Consider the following 20,195-nt stretch of genomic DNA (forward strand, 5'->3'; position numbering starts at 1 on the left):
TCCTCATGAATGATCCTTCCTAACCTCTTGGACATGTTTGCTAAGCTATTACCATCTTCCTTTGCTTTTCTGGCCTTTGTATGTTCTAATTCTTCATAGTTATTTGCCTACATTTTCTGTACTGTTTTGTCTAATTGAAATATTTACTGCGCTTGTTTGACGAAGGAGTTCCCTGTTCTCTCTAAATCTTTTTGAAAACATTTTTTTTCTCTCCATTTATATTTGTTTACAGGGAAGTGATTTCATTGTTTCCTTGAAACATACGTGATAAAAATAGCTGCACTGCACTTGATGATTTCTCTTCACATTTTGATGTTATTCTATGTTGGGGTGAAGGCTACAGTATTATTAAAGTAGACACATGGATTTTTGAAGTACCATGTAAAGGTCTACCTCCTTGCTAGATTTTTTAGGGAATGATCTGAATGTTGGTTTTTGACTGATATTTTTTCATAGTTAAAATGTAGTGGCTTTCATAACACCATAAAAAACATGATAGATGAAGAAAATTGTTATTATTTTGCATTGGGGCTATAAAATCCCCTCATCTGTATAGAATTTGCAGCTCCTAGAAAACCAAGAGGACACATCAGTTGTTAGTGTTTCAGCAGCTCCCTTTAATGTCTTGTTTTATCTGTTTTGTAGGGAGCTCGTGGTCTTGATGGTGATCCTGGTCCCCAAGGTCTTCCTGGTGCACCTGTAAGTAGAGTGTAGGTTATCCAAACACTCCCCAGTTAGTGAAACTTTGTGGCTATGAATCAAAAAAGCCTCTGATTAATTCAATTCTATTGATTCCCCACAGGTGAATAAATGATATTACAGTGGTATCAAGTCTTTATTCTCTTAATATCCCCAAAGAATTTGAGGTAGATGAACCCATTTTAAGTTCTTAGTATGTTATGGTTACTTCTTCCTTCAGAGTCCTACTGTGCATTAGGGTGGCTTGGAATTTTTCAGATATCAAACTGGAACAAAACCTGTACAGGGCAATTTGTGCAATTTTTGTTGGAGGTTTTTACTGTGTATGTGTTTTGTTTTCTGTTTTTGGTTTGTTCTTTTTTTTTTTTTCTTAAATTCTACCTTACTCTTTGCTTTTATAGCTGGAATTTTTGCTTGGAATAGCTAGTAACTGTGTTAAACAAACAATATGCTTTGCTTAGATGCTCATGAAATCCCAGGTGATGGCTTGAGCTCTGTTTTTTAAAATGCTGCAGTTTTAAGAAACCACATTTTTAAATATAGTGTGATTTTGAGATGTCTTCCTTCACTAAATGTGAATTGTACTTGTTGATTTTCTGAGAGTGTTAGCTAAAAAATACAATGAAATATTTTCTGGTTTTATTTCTAAAACTTTTTTTCTGTAGGGGGATCAAGGACAGAGAGGTCCACTAGGAGAGGCAGGTCCAAAGGGAGAAAGGGTGAGCACAGACATATTTTGACTCTTTTTAACTTTCAAACATTAGTTACTTAAGAGCATATAAGCAGTGTATAATGGGTACTCTAAAAATAAAATATATCTGAATGAGTATGCGTTTACATTCTTTTATTCTGTCTTTCAATGCCTTTTGCTTAATTTTTAAAAATTATTGTTATTATTCTTAGGGTCCTCAAGGTACAAGAGGAATAAATGGCCTCCCTGGGCCTAAAGGAGAGCCTGTATGTATATTTAATTTCTTCTTTGCTTTGTGTGATGCTAATTTGTATATGAGCATTTGGGCAAAATCTCTTCAAAATTACATTAATGTCTTCTTCTTTTTTCAAGGGCTTACCAGGAGTTGATGGCCGTGAAGGGATCCCTGGAATGCCTGGAGCAAAAGTAAGGCACAATTGGCATATGTCTGTGCTTTGTTAGTGCCCTAGATTTGTTCCCTCATTTGTGGCTGCTGCTCATGGCTTTATGCACATTATTAGGGTAATTGAATTAACATTCCTACACTACAGATCCAAAAGTATGTCAACCCTCTGTTCCAGAAATAAAATTTTCCCCCATGTTTATTTGCATAAATTAAAACTTAAAATGTTTTACAGGGCGAACCAGGAAAACCCGGAGCTCCAGGTGATACAGGGCTCCAGGGATTGCCAGTAAGTATCAGGTATTTTACCTTTGAAAGGTAAGCTCAGTTCAAACCGTAGAAAGGCTGCATATAGGTAATTTGACTGATATTAGAGTAATTCAAGTGAAAATCTAAGCAAAAGGCCCAGCGGAGAATATGCATAATGCAAGGGGAAATTCTGCTGTGTGTATCCAAAACCTTTGCACAAAAGTCTAGATCTCTTTAAGGTGCCACTGTGAGGAACTTGGTCTTACAAAATAATTGTGGCCAGGATGTGACTTCTGTAGTGTTTCTCCTATCTGAGACCCTGTGGATACTGTGGTGTGGCTCCACAATTAGGGCTGGTCTCATTTTATATTTACTAGGGCCAAACTATTCCCAGGCTGAGCAGGAAAGGCTTAGCTGCTAGTCTAATGTACCTTCCATGCACAATCATCCTTTGATATTCTGCTGGCTCAGAACATCTGGAATGCATCGCTCTCATGCTTCTTTCTGTGGGTGGGGTAGAGTTTTCTAGTGTATCCCCCTGTGGTGAACTTACAGGGAATCAGTAGTGCTCTATGGACTTTTTCAGAAGGTAATCCTTGTTCATTAACTAAATAAGTTTGAAAACTGTGCCAGTTGTCAAAAACTAAATAGAAACCTCTTTAAAACATTTTGCTACAGAAGTAATTGCTGTGAGGAATAATGAAGGAGCTGTTTTAAAACAGAACTGGAAGTAAATTTGTCATACTAAGTGAACTCTTAAGCTTGGAAGACAATTTGGCAAAAGCATACTTGATATGACCCATTGCAGGGAAGTGAGGAGGGAATGAAAAATGTCCAAAGGCATCTGTTAAACTCTACACCTCCAGTCTTAGCTGGAGACTCAGCCCTCTCATACTGGGACAAGCATCTATTTCTGGTCTAAGCCAGAAAGAGTCACAGCTCCTCACTTTTCCATGCTACTTTTGCAATTTGTGAAGGAAGAATAGTACTCCTTATTTGTTACTTTCTGTAAACAAAAAGAATTCAAGCTTGGTCCATTATTGAATAAAAGTGCTTCGATATCAAGATATACTCAAGCATGAGAAAGATGCTTTTTAATACAATTTCCAATCCCCTTAACAACAAATAAATGTAAATCTTATTTCTTTCAGGGTTTACCAGGCTCTCCAGGTGTGAAAGGTATTCCTGGCCCAAAGGTAAAGCATCTTGACTATTGTCTTTCTTATAATACTATATTTGTGCTTATCAAGTTTTAAAGTATGCAGTGAAGTTGTACTAACTTTCTCTTGTGTTAAGAGGCAAGCCTTTGGTTGAGGGAATTAAATATATTTTTTAATCAACTCTAGTCCTGTGCATTTCCATGATTCTTGTGGTACCTGACATGGTTTTCCTTGTTCTAGGTATTAAATAATACCTAAAAAAGGCCATTTCCTTCTAAATTTGTGGAAGTCATTGCTAGAGGAGGACTGTGACATGCCTACCTCACCACAGTTTGGAATGAATGATCTTGTAATAAGAACAATATTTATAGCCATCCTAAATTGACTCAATCACAGAGGTTGTTATCTCTATTTAGGTAGCACAAAATTGCAGCATCAATTCCAATTTTGTTAAACATTGTAGTGACTTTGGGACTGTGGAATGTTTCAGACAATGATGTTTAAGTAATTTAAAAAGAAAACTAGACTGAGACATGATTTTTGTCTGAAATTACATGGAATGATATTGCTTTCTGTGGATTGAAAGCAGCAGTCAAATCCATTTGGGATTTGTCAGCACATAAACGGCAAAGTAACTGAACTCTGACTGTTGAAAAATTAGATGGATTTGGTCAAAATTAAAAGAATGTTTAAATATAGGTGGAAGTGAAAAAATTACCACAGACTTTTTTTTTCCCCCAGACTTCATTGCTGTCCTTGTTTTAATTTTTTATGTTGAAATGGAAGAGCAAACCATTGGCTTAGCTAATATTTTTCATCTTCTGTCCAACAGGGTAATAAAGGTCCTCCTGGGGTGCCAGGGTTAATGGGAAATCCTGGTAAACAGGTAAAACTTAATCTTATACAAAAGATCTAGAAAAAATGTGTAAAAAAGTCATGTTTCAAATTTGTTGCATTTCAAATTTCCCAAAACAGGGTCAACAGGGCCCAGAGGGAGAAGCAGGTCCAACAGGGCCCCGGGGACCACCAGTAAGTATGCAATAAATTTCTAATAGAGCATGTGTAAAATTGCAGTATCTCCAAATACGGTTGCTGAAACTAACCACAAGGTAAAATCATTATTCATCACAAGTTCTAATTTTTGAGGTTAATAGAAGCTCTTTAATCCCCTTCAGGAGGATGTACATCATCACATAGAGAAACATGTCCAGTAATGTCCTATGATTGTTTTTGGCTTTGGTGAAAAGTTAAATTTTAAACCTTTGTTTATATTCTTCTTGTCTTTGCTTTTAAATATACTGCATAAAAGCCCAAACAGAGGGAGTGAGTGTGGTTTGAGCCAAAAAGCTGGAACCAAACTCTTGTTCCACTGCAACACTCTGGTTGGCATTATGAACATAGATATAATGGTGTGAAGAACAGCATTTATCTTTAATTGGAAACACTGATGTTGTAATTTCTTTCCCTGGAGATTTTCCTTAACATTAGAAAATTTGGAAGACTGGAGAAATTGCTGCTGGGCAGGTAGTTGCCGCAGGAAATAAGTCTGCTAAGAAAAGTGAATTGATGACATTTGCTAAGGCTCAGTTTGGAAGATAAAGGACAACTGCTTACTGGAGAGTGTTTGGTACTGCGTTCTGATTCTCTCTAGAGTGGATCTGACATGGTTTGAAGCTTCATAAGGCTGATCTAGTTTCCCTTTGCTGTTAATCCTTCTGGATGGAGGGGGATGAGAGGGTCAGTGATTTGAAGAAAATTTTCATGTACAGATATTCACTATGATAACATTAACAAGGCTCCAGGCGTAAGCAATTGCTTTTTCAGGCTTCTCTCTCACCACTGATACCCTAGGGATAATTTCCTGGAATTTTCTGAGCTTCTGCTATCATACAATGACACAAGTTTTGCTCATGAAGTTGTAGGGTTATTCTCATACAAGGCTTAGTGAGCTACTGTCTGTGATATATTTGTAAGGGTCAGGAATATCTTCTCTGAATTAGCTCCTAAACATACACCAGCAGTCAGCCAAGTAAGAGATTACATTTTTTTCTGGTTTTGTTCTGTCCTATCGTGTACTAGATGCATTAATTCATGAAATCACATTTATTTTGGACAGTCTTTGCATGACTGTTGTGTCCACAGCTGCCTAAGGATGATACAAAAAACGGATTATAAAAACATTTACTAGGGTGGAATGCAGCCATCTTCAGCCTCCCAAATACCCAATTTACAAACATTTTTTTTTTGTTCTTTGTGTTTAAAAGTGTTGGGTGCACTAGAAAAAGTTTTCAGCTCAGTTCTTAGGCTGTTCCTGTACACTTGTGACAGGAGCAAGAATTATAATTGAATCAGACCAAAGTAATTGCCCACTCTGATAATGCACTGTAATCTGCTCAACTATTCTTTTAATCCTTTCAATGTGAACATGAATTTACAAAATCAGCAGTCCGTAGAACAGGGGTTGACACACAAGGTTAATTATTAGTAACCCTGTAGATAGACAGAAATACTTAATGCAGATTAAATACAGTGATTTTTCCTTTTATAACTCTAGAGACCAGCAAGACATCTGGATTCCTTGCCTTTATTTTCTTTGTATTTACAAAGTACACTCATATTGCAAAACAAGTAAACATTAGAACCAAAGCATGGAAAAAAAAGCTTTTGATTGATATGACATGGAGAAAGGAAGTAAATTATTGATTATAAAGTAAGTTTGTATGTGGTGCATCAAACAGTAATCTGCTTCTCTGTCGCTGTTGAGCCGCTAGCAGAGAGAAGAGTCCAGTTCTCAGTGGCAAGAAGTAAAGAAAGTTTTGATTTCATCATATATATAGAATTTTCAAAAGTCACCCAGATTGGTCAGTCAGAAACCTCCCCCTAGCCCTGATTGGCCAGGTCTGCACCGTCCAAGTCTTGGGACACTGTTTTTAATAACATCCAAACCTTATCTTTATTTATAGAACACAAAAAGATTTCTCATGAGAAAGACCTGTGCTAGCCACACTTCTCGTCTCTGGTTCACTTAAAGCTATAAAGAGAGCCTTGAATAATAATTACTACGTTGGTTTCCATCAGCTTAAGACTACAGGCAGCATATGACTGGAATAACTTTCTATTTTTTTTTTTTTTTGAGGAACACTTTACATCTGCACAAAAAAGGGGCATGATGAGGGTTTTTTTGTTTAGGAAGGACACAGGGTTGAACTGTTGAACTTCAGAAAGCTTTGGTCTAAGCTGAGTAGATATTTATTTTCAGGGCAGAATAAAGAGTGCTTTCTCTTTCTTCTGCAGCATCTACTGGTGGCAGATACAATTGAACTTCAGCTTTTCAGATTCTGCCCTTACATTTCTAGGAAAAAAAGTTTTCTGGTTAAATAACTCTATGTGCCATGATTTTCAAACTTCTAAAACTAGAAAATTTGGCAAATAAGTAGAGAAAAACAATTTCAACTTTTCTAAAGAGAATTTTTTTTTTTTAATTTTCCCATAGCTTTAACATTTGCTTGTTTTTGACCAAAGTTGCATAACCAAACACTTTCAAAGCCTGAGGAACTTATGGCTACTATTCAGGTATTTTTCTTGGCCTATTTCTTCTTATTTTGAATTATCCACTTTAGCACTCACTTCAGTTCTTCTCTTTCTCCTTTGCCCCTTTGTTCGAGGTCATTCTTGCTATAGAAGACTCATGTAGAAGTCAAGAGTGGCTGGGCTTATTCCTTTGAGAAGGAAAAAGCCATGATGTTTTGCAGGATATGGGGAATTTCAGTCCCTTAATATATTGGTTGCACAGCAACAGTCACATGAGATCCTCTTCACTTCCCTATTTCATTTACCCCTGTTCATTGCATTGCAACTGGTAAGACTGCATGGCTGGTAGCTCCAGAAGGGCCAGAATTCCAGAGGAAAGGACATCTGGTGGAGGTTTGTGGGGAATAACAAGGCTGTCTCTGCTGATATGGCCAGCAGGCTGGTATCTGCATTAGGGAGAATCAACGTGCCTACTTTTGTGCTATGTTTTTGTGCTGTATTATTTATACTTACAAAAGACATCGTTTTGAAAGAAATTTTTCACTTCATCTAATGTGTAGTTTTTTGAAAAGTTACACAAGGGAGCAATATCATCAGTGACTCTGTGGGACAAATAATACTTCTGTACTGTTTTCCAAGTCACTTGTAGAGTCCTCTGGCCTAAAACATGCTATTTCAGAGAACTTTTATTGTTAAACAATTGCTGGAATGTAGTTGGAATGATACTGTTACTAAACAGCAGATGCAAATTTTGGCCTTTTGCGAGTCTGTAGACATCTACAATTTCACCGGAAAGATACTAAATATTTGAAAACAAGATTACTAGCTCCAATTAAAAACTCATGGCAAACTCGTGTGTTGGGAGACTCTTTTTCCTCACCTCTGACAAATATCCCTAGGAGAAAATGGCTTTTAAAAGTATCATTTTAGTTTATTATTCAAGCTTTTCCTTGAAAATCTTCAACTGGCATCTGAGTGGGGGGGAAAAGAGTTTTACTTTTCATGTGTTTAGTAGACCAGAAAAACAGCTGGAGCAACATGGAAATTTTGCCTTTCATTTCTAAATGAAACATTTTCTCCAAAACACTCTAATTGGTTTGTCGGTTAAACTTATATTTGCTTCCCATTAGTCTAACCAATCCAAGTAATTATCAAACTCATTTGTGATTTAAACCTTTCTAAGTCAATCATCATGGCAGGTGGCCCAAAGGAAGGAATTCTCAAATGTGGGAGTGTCATTCCTCATCAGTGGAATTTGGTCATGCTCCCTAAGCTGCTTAACCATTTTCTTTCATATTTGCTGAGATTTAGTAATCTAATTTAGTGTCTGCAGAAAATACTGACCCCTGCCTCTGCTTTTTCATCCCTTGCTTTTCTTCAGCTATTTGACCTATGAACTGCTAACATTTGGAGAACCTGTATTACCCCCTGTGGTTTTGCAGAGAGCTTTTAATATTGAAGTAATCGCTTAAAGTTCAATACATGTCTAGCAAATTGAGCAAACTCAATGTATATGCCAGCCAGCATTTTTATACGTTATTTTATAATTAGGAAGTAATAGATGTTTTCCCAACATTAGCAACAGAGGTTAAATATCCAGCTGCCTAAGATTTGATACCACAGCCCCTCTGAGAGACTTCTGAGGGGCCCTGGTCAGTTGGGCTGAGTTGCTCTCTGGAAGTGCCTTCGTTTCACTATAAAGGGAAAGCCTGGACAATGCCTTGGATTTAGTACTCAAATATCAGACAGCCTAAAGTTAGAGTAGAATGCCATTTTCAACATCTTAAATTATTTTCATCTAAATAATTTTCTGGTCTTTAAAGATATTTTTGTCCTGCCTATGCTGAAATGCGTCTTTGGTTACCCTGACACTAAATAAAATGAAGCTTTTCTATCCCATTCTTTTTACGTGACTGCAGCTTAAATAATGGGTCACTTTCTGTAGTTGGTAGCTGTAGTGAGGTGGGATGAAATGTCCTTGTGTCAGTTTATATGATATGTATAAACGGATATGTATATTCCTTCCATGATATGTTTAGGAATTAGTGGGCATGTTTCTTATACATCATTTCAGACATGTTCCACAAGTGGTGTTGTTGTTTATATTTAAGGTACAGCTAAAAGGGTTAGTTAGCATTACAGATTTTATAGCAGAGTCAAGAGGACAAAGTGCATTTACATCTTGCCAGGTATTTTTAGTCCAGCAAACCTAAGCATCTAGATGAACGTAACAGAACTTTTTGACCCTGCTCAATTCTGCAGCATGGTTTGTCCAGGGGTAGCACTTTTCCTCTCACACTTGCACACTACAGATCCCAGTCAAACTTGATAAGCTCCAATCCTCTTCAGTTCTCGTAGTATCCACCCCGTCTTCCTAAAGGACGTGACCAGATTCTTGTTCGATACCTCTTTGTTTAGCCTTCCACCTCCAACAACTTTCTTTGACTTTTGGGCATGGTAGACCTCTGGATGTCAGCAGAAATCACAATGTTGGCTTCTCCTAAGCAGTGTAGATAGTAACCTGGGTAAAAAATGGATTTGTTATGGAGCTAGTATGCCAAAGCTGTCCTAGACTTCAGCTAACACTGTAGACACAGTCAGAATGAAAGGTCTCTGTCCTCTAGACTTAGCCACAATATCACTTTTGAAGACAATGGCAGCTAGTGGGTTGTTGCTTGTGCCCAAAGCATGGCACGGTTAAGAGGAGGGAACATTTCATGCTACATCTACCTCTTACCATTATCCTGAGCAGTACAGTTTAATTATTACTCCAGAAAAGTTGCAAAGTTACATTTAAAATCTCAGAGAAAGGTATTTGTATATTTACTCTTCTATCAAATAGTATTTACATTCTTGGATGCTTTTCAATACTGCGTTGAGGGTCAAAGAGTCCTGCTGATGCTTCTGTGGATAAATCCTTGAACTTAATTGAATATTTCCTCTGAGATTTTGCATGACAAAAATTTGATAGGTTAAAGTCGCACAAGTGTATAACTGATAAATGGGTTACATTTTACAAAAGAATTTTAATATAAAATGTAAAAAAATCCAAAATGTACTTTTAAAATTCTTCTTTATTCTGCACAGATTTAATTCTCTGTGGCACTGCTATGACATATATTATTAAAACATTTTTTTAAGTAGAAAAGGATTATTACAATATATGCTGTGGATTGCCTCTCAGGTAATTCTAATTAGTGTTTCAATTATCTGGGCAGCTAAGTGAGATGCAAATTACCTGGGGTATATTCTCATTCTTATTGTTGTTCCACTCAGTTGATAAACAGGAAATCAATAAGCCAGTGAAACTGTCTTAGCATGCAAATTCATTCTCTATGTCTTTGTTTGTGAGTATTCTACAAAAGAATCAAGAGTTCAAAATTTCAGTGAGGATGAAAACCATTCCAGACAACCTGAAGGAAGGTCTACTGTAAGTCTTGTGAGGTTCTGTTACGTATGTTACATTCAAAGGCTGAATATAGTTTTAACAGAACTGTGGGAGAGACATTAAATTTTCATTTAAATATATAGAGTGGTTCAGCAGTCATGCCTTGGAACAGAGGGCAGACAGGTTTTGTTGTAACAACAATCTAGTGCAGGAGCTGTGGAAGGGCTGCATCCAGGTGGTGTTCAGACTTGCAGTGCTGTGTTACCATTTCACACTTACCTTTTGCATGTGCCTTTTCCTAGAGCCGTGGAATGTTCACCAGCATGGATGCAAGCCGGTGTGTCCCAGCTCACTCCAAACTAGAGTGGCTACTTTCCCTCCATAAGCATTTTACCTCTAGGAAAAGTACGGATTTTGAAGTGTGTCAAAAGTGCTTAAAACCATCCAGATTCTGGTTGTCTTTTTGTTAAAACCAGTGCAGCATGCCTGTTGATTTGTGGGTGGCCTGAAGCTATGCACTGATGTACAGAGGGCTGCTGTATGGGAGAGGTAGGCTGAGGACATGGCCAGACTGCCTTCTGCTCTGATTACTGCCCATGGTGACTTACAGCACAGAGGAACATTTCATCTGATGAAGTACAGATGTCAGCACCTGAACTACCTATTACAGAAACCCTTCTATAGGCTGTGGGGAAAATGTAGGTGCTTCTAGGACAAAACTTGTGCTGTATTTTAAATGTTTACATGAGGAACATTTCAAGATACCTTTTTTCCCTTCAGAACCATGATTAACCAGCTTAATGTATAAACTATTCTAAGGCCATTTCAATCAGGTATAACTTGGAGGAAGCATTACAGTCTTTCTAGTTGTATCAGGGACCAATGGGATTCTTATTTCTTTGGGTTTCAGTTCCTCTCTTACTTGCTAAAATGCAGCTGCAAATATTGCAGTAGTGGCCCATAATTTGAAATAATCTGTCCTTACAGACATAATGTCAATGTTTACAGGAAATACTATGCATTTGTATTCCTGTCTTCTGAATACTAACCTCCTTTTTTACCTCAGAAAAGCATTGTATTTGACAAAGTGCCTATGGTATGCATATGACAAAAGATTTTTCTGCATTTGAAACAAAATGGAAGATTTTTCTTTAATTTTGTATGACCAGTAGACTTCTGATGTTCTTAAGAGTTTTATTATATGATTTTAACTTTATGATGGTTATACTGCTCTTGTTTCTTCTCTGTATTGCAATGGCTGTTAAGACAACGATATGAGAGACAGTTTTCTAGTGCTGATCATAATTCCAGTCTTCCTCTTTCCTGTATCAGAAATGTAGCAGTATTAGGGGGCATTTTTCCTTTTTTTTTTTTTTTTTCCTTACATAAAAAATCTTCTTGAGATTATGTGAAGTGCTTTAAAGTAAAAGCTATTTTAACACCATGGAATATTCTGGAGGAAATGAATGGAAAAGTCTATTTGTGTTTGCTTCTGTGATCTCTCCAGGATACCTAATTATTTCTTGAATTGTAGAGTTAGCTTTCCTAAGCTTTTATGAGAAGTTTTCATTGCATTTATGACCTAATGTGAAAGGCCATGTCTTCCATCTCCTTTTATTTAGTGTGGCACAATATTTCACAATGTTGTTCTTATTCTGAAAAAAACTCTATATTTAAAATTATCCATTGCATACAACGCTAGAATGCTAAGATTTCCTTTTATCTAAAATTTTCTATGTTATTGTAAAGTAGTTTATCAACTTACATAACTAATAACTTCAATTCTCAATATTAATAGTCTTAAATAGTATATCTTGATTTTATTACAAACAGCCTTTATGTATTCACACAGTGAAAGTAAGAAAAGTTTCTCAAGTGAGATGTAGGCTTGTGTTTGGACATTGTTTAAATTTATCTGTCCAGGTATATGTCTACATGTGAGAGTAAAGCTATGAAACTTACGGATCTGCTCTGGAAGTTTGATCATAAGAGACAAAATCTTTTGAGAAAGATACTTCCATTGAAAAATTTTTAAAAATCTTTGAAAGTTTTTCTCAGTGTCAGATTTACCCAGAGTATATATTCAAATGGCTGCATATAGAAATGGAGTTGTAATACTAATGTGAATATGATTGTCTGAATGGATAAACATGTCTGAAGTGAAGATATAAAGATGCAATAAAGTACATATTTATGCTTTCACTATGATAAATAGGGATTTTTAAAACTTACCCTTCCCTATACAGTCTAGAGGTTTTTTCAACCTGAATGAGTTTGTTAAGCACTACTTCTGAATTCACTTTTTGCATTTGTCCTTCGGGGATCAGGTGCTTCAAATACATGGTCATATAGGAGTTCAGGTGATGAAACGTAGCAAAAGGCTAAAGTTAAGTGTGCCTGCCAGAGTTGCCTTAGTGAATGTGTTTGTGACAGGTTACTCTCAGGTGTGATCCGAGGAAGGGAACTTCATTGTGCTTAATCACTCAGCAGACTGAATTAGTGGAATCATTTAACACCATATAATATTATATGCCATTGTTAACTAAAAATGTTTACTCAGAAAGTTTCACTGATTTTCATGCATATGGTATTTTTGCACTATGAAACAGTTTCTATTAAACCCAACTTCTAAGCAGTGTGAATCACTAATCAAGAAAAAAAAAATCCTACTTTATTCCCTGATCACAGGAAGCATTTCAGGAAATAATATTGTCCTTCTATTTCTGCTTCCAGGGTAGCAGAGGGGAGACAGGTCCTGCAGGTCCTCCAGGTTTACCAGGGAAATTGGTAAGCAGTTTATTTCCATATTCAGTGCTTATGTTTACTTTCAAGGAATTATGGTATCATCTGGAACTACACTTACCCCTTTATCCATGCAGGGAACTGAAAATAACATTGAAATGAGTGGTGGTTCAGCTTCTTTTTCAGTCTTCTGTGACTGTGCTAATATTAGAAAACGCTGTTTTAAATTACACGGAGATGTCTGTGACTTTTCCTTCTACTTAATAAACCCACAAATGCTATGACGTGCAAAGCTGAGTTGCACTCTCCTGTGTGGGCTGCGTGTACCTGGGAACAGGAGCACTGAGAGCCTGGCTTTCTGCTGACAGCTACGTGAGACTAATGAATGGAGCACTTGAATGCCACCTTTTACCAGAGCTCCAGCAGTATTTACACAGTATCAGTCAGAAGCATAGCTGGGGAGGTCTTGGCTGAAAGAGCCTACTGTTACAGAGGAATGTGCAAATCGCAGAGTGCAAGATCTTGGGAAGTATTTTTAAGAGAACCAGACTATCGTTGAGGGACTGGAGGGTAGAAAACCCTGTAACTGATTTCTGTTGTGATTGTCAGCAATAAATTCATAATGAGATTCTGTTTAAAAGTGCAGTACTTTGGATCAGCCCTATTTGCATCAGATAATCCTCTTTCATCAAGCTAAGTCTGTTTTGTGATAAAGGCTCTGTCCAATCTGCTTCAGGGTATGACCCTTACTTGTTCATTGTAAACTCGATTGGCTAAATTTACATCTTTGACTTATTTTCACAGGGTCCCCAGGGAAGTATTGGACTTCCTGGACTGCCTGGTCCTCCAGGCCTTCCCGGTGGTAAAGGTGATCGGGTAAGAAATTCACACATACACAGAGACTGCAGTTTGATGTCAGGAGTAAACACAATAAGTTGAGCACTGTTTTCAGTTTTTCCATTAATTAATGTCTGTTTCTTTGTTTTGTAGGTAGTTATCTTAACTGCTTGAAAGTAGTGCTCTGTGTGCCCATTAACTACTTGTAGCTCATAAACATGTATAGGAGAAGTCTTGACAGTGTCATTTACGGGACTGAAATAAGATTACTGGTGTAAATATTAATTTGGTTTTTTAAATTTGAATAATTTAAAGACCTAAACCGTATTGCAAATCATTGACACAGCTAGATTTGAAGTGGTCAGTCAGGGTTTCTGGTCACTATAGAGCTTTGAAACTTCAACCCTCATCCACAGTAGAAGTGATGCCTACTACATATGTCTTAGGACCTACTATGGAAATGCACATGCTAATGCAGCTATTGAGACACCTATGCATACATCAGAATTACAGGATATAAGTACTTCTTCTAATATTTTGTTAAGAGGGAAGAACTCTCACATACTGCAGAAGATACCTAGCTTTGCTCAGTAAATGTCAGTGAAGACAGTACATAAAGCCAAAGATGTTTCTTATCTTCTCTTGGTTATAGGATGCTGCAAAGGATGAAATTCACTTGCCAGACTTCTGACATACTTGTTATAAAAGTAGTCCGTTCTCACTGTGTTTCGTTTTTCTTCCTTGAGGCACACGTACTTCAGAATTAAATTAATTACACTTGTAAAGTGCCTCTGACATTCTCCTGACAAACAGGACTGGACTGCTGGTCAGACATGGGTACAACTGCTGTAGAATATCTTAGTTGAACAGAGGAATCCTGTCCTTGGTATGCTCCCAGTGTACATCATAGGGTTTCTGGATAGGGCTTGCTGTTGTCTTCGGCACTTTGGTTCTTTAAAACAAACTTCTAAGTCTTCGATGTTGTTTAGATATTTTTTCATGTTTGTTTGGTTTTGTGTGGGTTTTTTTGAATGCTGAGATCAGGAAGAGATGTTTCTAGGCACATGTAAGTATTGACACAAAGCAGTCTCTTTTTATTAGATTGGTAATGATTCATACTTTAGACTTCTCCAGAGGGAGATTGAAGGTACTGAGGAAGCAAATGTGGAAGGAAAATAACGTTTGTCGCACTGCTCACAACCTTCCTCTGAAAGTGCCTGATATTCGTCATTTGCCATATGAAGGATCTGGATCTTTACAGTAAAAAGTAGAATGTAGATGCTGTAAACATACCTAGAGAAATTCAGGCTACAGCCAGGAGGTTTCTACTTATCTAAATGCCAGATGACAATAATTTATGCCTGTACCTTTTTAAAAAGCCTGAGGTCTGTGCAGATAACTTAAAGTTGAAAATCCTATGCTAGGAATTATCCTGTGATCACTTTTTTAGCTCTCCATTTGTATCTTTCATTCATTTTTCTTTCAGTTGCATAGAGGTTGAACTGAATCTTCTGGGGCAGGCTTAGCATGGCTGCAGCCTTGCCAGCAGCACTGACTTTCAGTATGTGTTCTAAGTCACAAGCCTGGAGAGCATTCTGCCACTTCCTCTTCCCTTCAGCTTCTGCAAATGCATCAGTCTTACAAAAACAACCTTGTCAGGTTGGAAATAGGCATCTCTGTAGCCTGTTAAACCTGGTCTTTGGGTCAAACCCTTCTAGGAGTAAGTTCCAGGCTGAAGTAACCTTTTTTCCCTTTCTGATTTCAAAACTTCATGGTTTTGTACACAGGGATCCTATAAAGTTCTGTTGTGTAACTATATCTGCACAATAAAAATTGATGTAAATAGCAGCCAGAAGCCAGTAGAATACATGAACTTGATATATCAGTAGTCATTCTTGATCCCAAAGCTGTTAAATATTGGGTACTATCTGTAGGTACCTTATCAACATGCAGGTGATGACCACTTGAAGAGTGAGCCACCACCAAAGATAGCAGCAGAAGTGTTGTTACTGAAGTAATATGTAAAAGTGAGAGTTTACAAAATTCGGTGCATATAATAATGATTGAGTTACAAGCATAATATCACGTGCTAATTGCAGGGTGTGTTTTCAGGTTGGAAAAGGAGGTCACAGCCTAGGCCTTGGCCTCCTTTGGAGCCTGAACCAGACTGCCACTAGTTTGGGCAAGGAGCTGAGTGCATCAGTCTCACACCTGACATGGTCTAGTAGAGAGTGCAGTACAGAGCAATGTAAGAGCAGTGGCTTATGCTTCAGTGAATCCTATGGAGTGGCTATGCCCACACAACACTGATAATGGCCAAACCCCAGCATTCACCACTTAGGCTGTTTCTGATTCATGTATTTTGAGTTGGTTTCAGACACTCGGGTTCTGTCCATTTTAGTAAGTTGAACAGCAGCAAGCTATGTGCCAGACCTGGACACTGCAACATGATCCTTTGGGCTGCTAAGTAATTAAAGTAGCCCCTGGTACAGTTTTGGAGGATGCTGACAGGCAGTTTTGCAAACAATTCTTGGGTATGATTTGAGAGGGATTTTTGGAAATAGATAGGCACTGTGTCAAGAAAAGTGAGTATTTTCATAGATCGACATCTTGTGTTGTTTCCTCCATTGACACTTTTTGAGTCAATGTAGAATAGATTCATATAGTTTCAGCTGTGATTTTTGTATTCACTAATACAAACATTACTGGCCAAGCCTCACAAAAGCAATAGTTTCTTCTATGTTAGCCTTATCTTTTGGCAGTTTTTTGCTCTAAGGAAGTGTAAGGGGAGGAAAAGAACTCCCAAAATGATGTTAGATTTGAAACCAATGTCTTTTTTGTGTAATTAGAAAACCTTAATAAGGCACAGTGTTGAGAACACTTCAGACAAAATAGTTTCAGTGTTGTTTGACAAAGTCAGAATGTTAAGTAGTTCTGTGATTTATACTCCTTAGCTTTGTGGATAATTTATTACTAGCTCTTCATCTTCAAGAACATGAGAAGAAGTCAGAATTCATTAAATCTGTAAAATTTAAACCAGTCTGTGTGCCTATATTTTATGTGAATTTAATGGATCTCTGAAATGGGAGAGAAACTGCTGCATCTCTCTCTGATTTACAAAAAAAATTATCACACACAGTTATAGTTCTTTTGGAATGCGTATCTTTGAATATGTACAGACTGCAAAGAGTATTAAAAGGATGGTGTGACTTGTTTTCTAACAGATACAAGTGCATTTTCCTAAATGATGTACTGTTCTACAAATGTAATAGTTCTGCTATAGAAAAAATTATGTATGTTTTAAGTTAATTTGGTAATTAATGTATTACTCTTTGCTTCCTGCCTGTCCACACAAGTACTTTTTGTTAGAGGATTCCAAGATGAAACATAATCTAATTTCTTTTTAAAAAGAAACATTAACTTTAAGATCAAAATTCTAGACACAGTTTTGATAAAAGACATTAAGAGTTAAACATCACACAAGACAAGATTGTGACTGTATTTGTGGATGTCTCTCTGCTTATCCCATATTAGCAAGACCAGTATAGTCTACAGCAATATGGAATTATATAATAGTGCTAGAAAAAGCTATACACTTACTAGATTTATTTTCTTCTAGCTTCCAACCAATTTTCAGAGCAGACCTGTAGCAGCTGCAAGAGCATTTGTCAAGTAAAAGGGAGATCTGCTGTTTGGCAGTCAGAATCTGTACTGTCCAGTGTGGTGGTGGATTATATGTTCCATACTAGTACTTAGCTTCAGTCTGTCACTTAAATTACATCGTAAGATTTAAGTTCTTTCATTGTCATTCTTAAAAATTTGCAGCTTTAAAGGTCTCGCAATAATATGAGATTGTAGGATTGAAGAACATTTAGTATGTTTTTTAACCTGAAGTTTGAAATTCTGAATAATTTTTTTTAATCTTTAACCTTTTAGGGTTCGGGGGGTGAACCAGGACCTAAGGGTGAACAAGTAAGTCATGTTAGAGACCATGGAACTTTAAAGTCACAGTACCAAATGCCACGGTACATCATGTTGACTAAATATGAAGGCTGACAGTATGTCTTTCTTTGATATAGGGTGCACCTGGAGCAGAAGGAGATGCAGGAGAAAAGGGTGACTTAGTAAGGCGCTTTTTTTTTCCCCTTTGCCTGATTTAATATTTTGTTGTTGTAAATTGAAAATACAAAGTATTGTTGGAGTGCTTCAAGAGTTATATTTTCATAATTGAAAGTCATATTTCAGTTTTATACCAACTGGCCATTGCAGAGCACAGCAGTTCTATTGGCCTTGTTACTCTATTCCTGCTTTTTGTAAAGCACTCTGAAACATGTTCTGGTAGGTGTACAATATTGTCCAGACTGCCTTGAAGGAAAGGGATGTGTCTGTGTTTGTGAATGTGTATGTATGTATGTAGATACACATATAGGGACTGTTTATATATATATACATGCACAGACAGATGAATAAATTATTGGTGTTTGAGGCAGTGAGGATAAGAAAGTAGTTTAATTCAGGTGAAACAGAAGGAGAGTTAATAAATATCCTTAATAATGCACACTTAAAGGGAAGATTATATATTGACTTTCTCTTTGGAAATGTGATTTGCAACTGGCTGTTAGAGAGAGGAAAAATGGGCTGAGAAGAGGCTGTGGCACTGTGATATTGCATATAGATAGATAGATAGATAGATAGATAGATAGATAGATACTGCAGGAGTATGGCATGTTATGAATTGACATGGGCAATGCCTGAGTCATGTGCCCTTGGGTAAAGAGGGTTTATTTCTCTGCCAAAAGAGAAATCCCTAGTCTAGTGCCTCCTATGGGGCCTCGTCCAGCAAAGCCACAACTGATCTTTCTAAAGGAAGTAAACTCCTCCCTATCCAAAGAGCAGTAGCCAGGTTGTGTGCTGGAAATTAGTGTTTTTTGCTACAGGCTGCAATTCTGAAAGTCTTAGTGAGTGAGATGTCCAGTAACTGAGCATTACAATCATTCTACAGATTCCCAGGAAGCAATACTATGCGTTGTTTAAGTGTGCTGCCAGTTAGTCTGGTTTTAAATGGATAACAGTTATTTTTCATTCACTTACGCCATATTTATTAACGGCCAGGCCTTTGATTAGAAACCAATTATTTCACCAATGGGATGTAGGAACTGGGAAAATACAGTTTTCAGAAATCTCACTAAGTTTCTTCAGTGTTTTCATACTAAATTATTTCACATGTGATTACACAAGATTTTGAAAGGTTTGGTTTTTTTTTTTCCCAATTGAGAGGAAAACCTAAAAACTCCTGAATAGTGGGATTGCTTTTCTCAGTCAGGTGATGGAGGGATTTTGGTATTGTTCAAGCCAGGAATAAAATTGCTGGGAATAGTAACTTGTAGGAATTTGACTTCTTCACGGAAATTTAGTTAGACACTTGTCTGTTTTCTGTTGCAGTTTTTTCAGCATTAACACGACACTGATATCCACAGTTCTGTCACTTTTCAGAAACTAGAAAATCCTGGTTAAATAATGCTTCCCCTGAAGGTTTCCAAGAAATCTGCTAAGATTTTCCTGTGGTGTAACTATGCTGGAGAGGTTAGAGCCATGTGTCTGATTCCAAGACAAGCAATACAAAACCAATTATAACAAACATGTTTTCTCATTTGCACCTTACAGAAAACACTTTGAGAAAGGAATTGTACAAAAACCACTCAAAATTAAGGTTTTATTTTCAAAGGAATTGTAATTAATTTGTGGTGCAATTTTGCATAAATCAACTAAGTATGTGAACTTTTACATTGGAAAAAAGTCATGTCAAATTTACTGCATTTGTATGGTCTGTGGTAATGGAGAATCTCTTCTAATATAGTTTGTTTTATTCTTAGGGTGACATGGGATTACCAGGAGCAAAGGGAGCTGTAAGTATAATGAATAGCATTGTTGCAGAAATACAGAGGTATAGTAGATCATATAGATGGTTTTCTGATTTAAGGAAAAAAAATACAAAGAACAAGTTAAATTGAATGAGTTTTAACAGATCTCCTTCTGTTTAAATTTTGAATACAGTTAATATTAAAATGAATCAGCTTTGGAAAGGAATTAGTTTCCTGAATTCTAACTCTGTAAAAGAAGCATCATTCAGCAGCTGGCCAACTAAGTTTTTATAAAAAGAAAATGAATGCACTCTTTGTACAGTACGTGTTGTATAGAAAGGAGGCTCAGTGCAGTGGCTGCATGCCACTGTTAAAAAGCTGGCAACAGGATTGTGATGTCTGTGAAACCAGAAGTATTTATGGCCCAGATTCATTTATTTTATTTTGTTATTTTATTTTATTTTATTTTATTATTTTATTTTATTTTATTTTATTTTATTATTTTATTATAATATTTTTTATTATTTTTATTTTATTTCAAAATTATAACTTTGATGTGGAAGGTGAGCAGAAGCTTGTATGTCACAAGAAAAATAACTGGAGAGCTGAACTCATTCTTTTATTTCAGGATCAC

The 20,195-nt window shown here is 36.8% G+C and overlaps 1 protein-coding gene across 1 annotated transcript in view; it reads left to right on the forward strand.

Annotated features, from left to right (window-relative positions):
- COL9A1 (collagen type IX alpha 1 chain) overlaps positions 1-20,195 on the forward strand; it is a 64,023-nt gene that overhangs the window by 33,693 nt on the left and 10,135 nt on the right. The window contains exons 21-33 of the mRNA XM_085056555.1: positions 646-699; positions 1,365-1,418; positions 1,603-1,656; positions 1,763-1,816; positions 2,029-2,082; positions 3,194-3,238; positions 4,035-4,088; positions 4,178-4,231; positions 12,855-12,908; positions 13,668-13,739; positions 17,637-17,672; positions 17,780-17,824; positions 19,574-19,606. Of these exons, the coding sequence (XP_084912681.1) occupies positions 646-699; positions 1,365-1,418; positions 1,603-1,656; positions 1,763-1,816; positions 2,029-2,082; positions 3,194-3,238; positions 4,035-4,088; positions 4,178-4,231; positions 12,855-12,908; positions 13,668-13,739; positions 17,637-17,672; positions 17,780-17,824; positions 19,574-19,606 (663 nt within the window). The remainder of the gene's footprint in view (positions 1-645; positions 700-1,364; positions 1,419-1,602; positions 1,657-1,762; positions 1,817-2,028; positions 2,083-3,193; positions 3,239-4,034; positions 4,089-4,177; positions 4,232-12,854; positions 12,909-13,667; positions 13,740-17,636; positions 17,673-17,779; positions 17,825-19,573; positions 19,607-20,195) is intronic.

This window comes from Lichenostomus cassidix, chromosome 3 (genome assembly GCF_008360975.1).
Source record: "Lichenostomus cassidix isolate B80296 chromosome 3, HeHo_3.0, whole genome shotgun sequence".
In the NCBI taxonomy this organism is placed as follows: Eukaryota; Metazoa; Chordata; class Aves; order Passeriformes; family Meliphagidae; genus Lichenostomus; species Lichenostomus cassidix.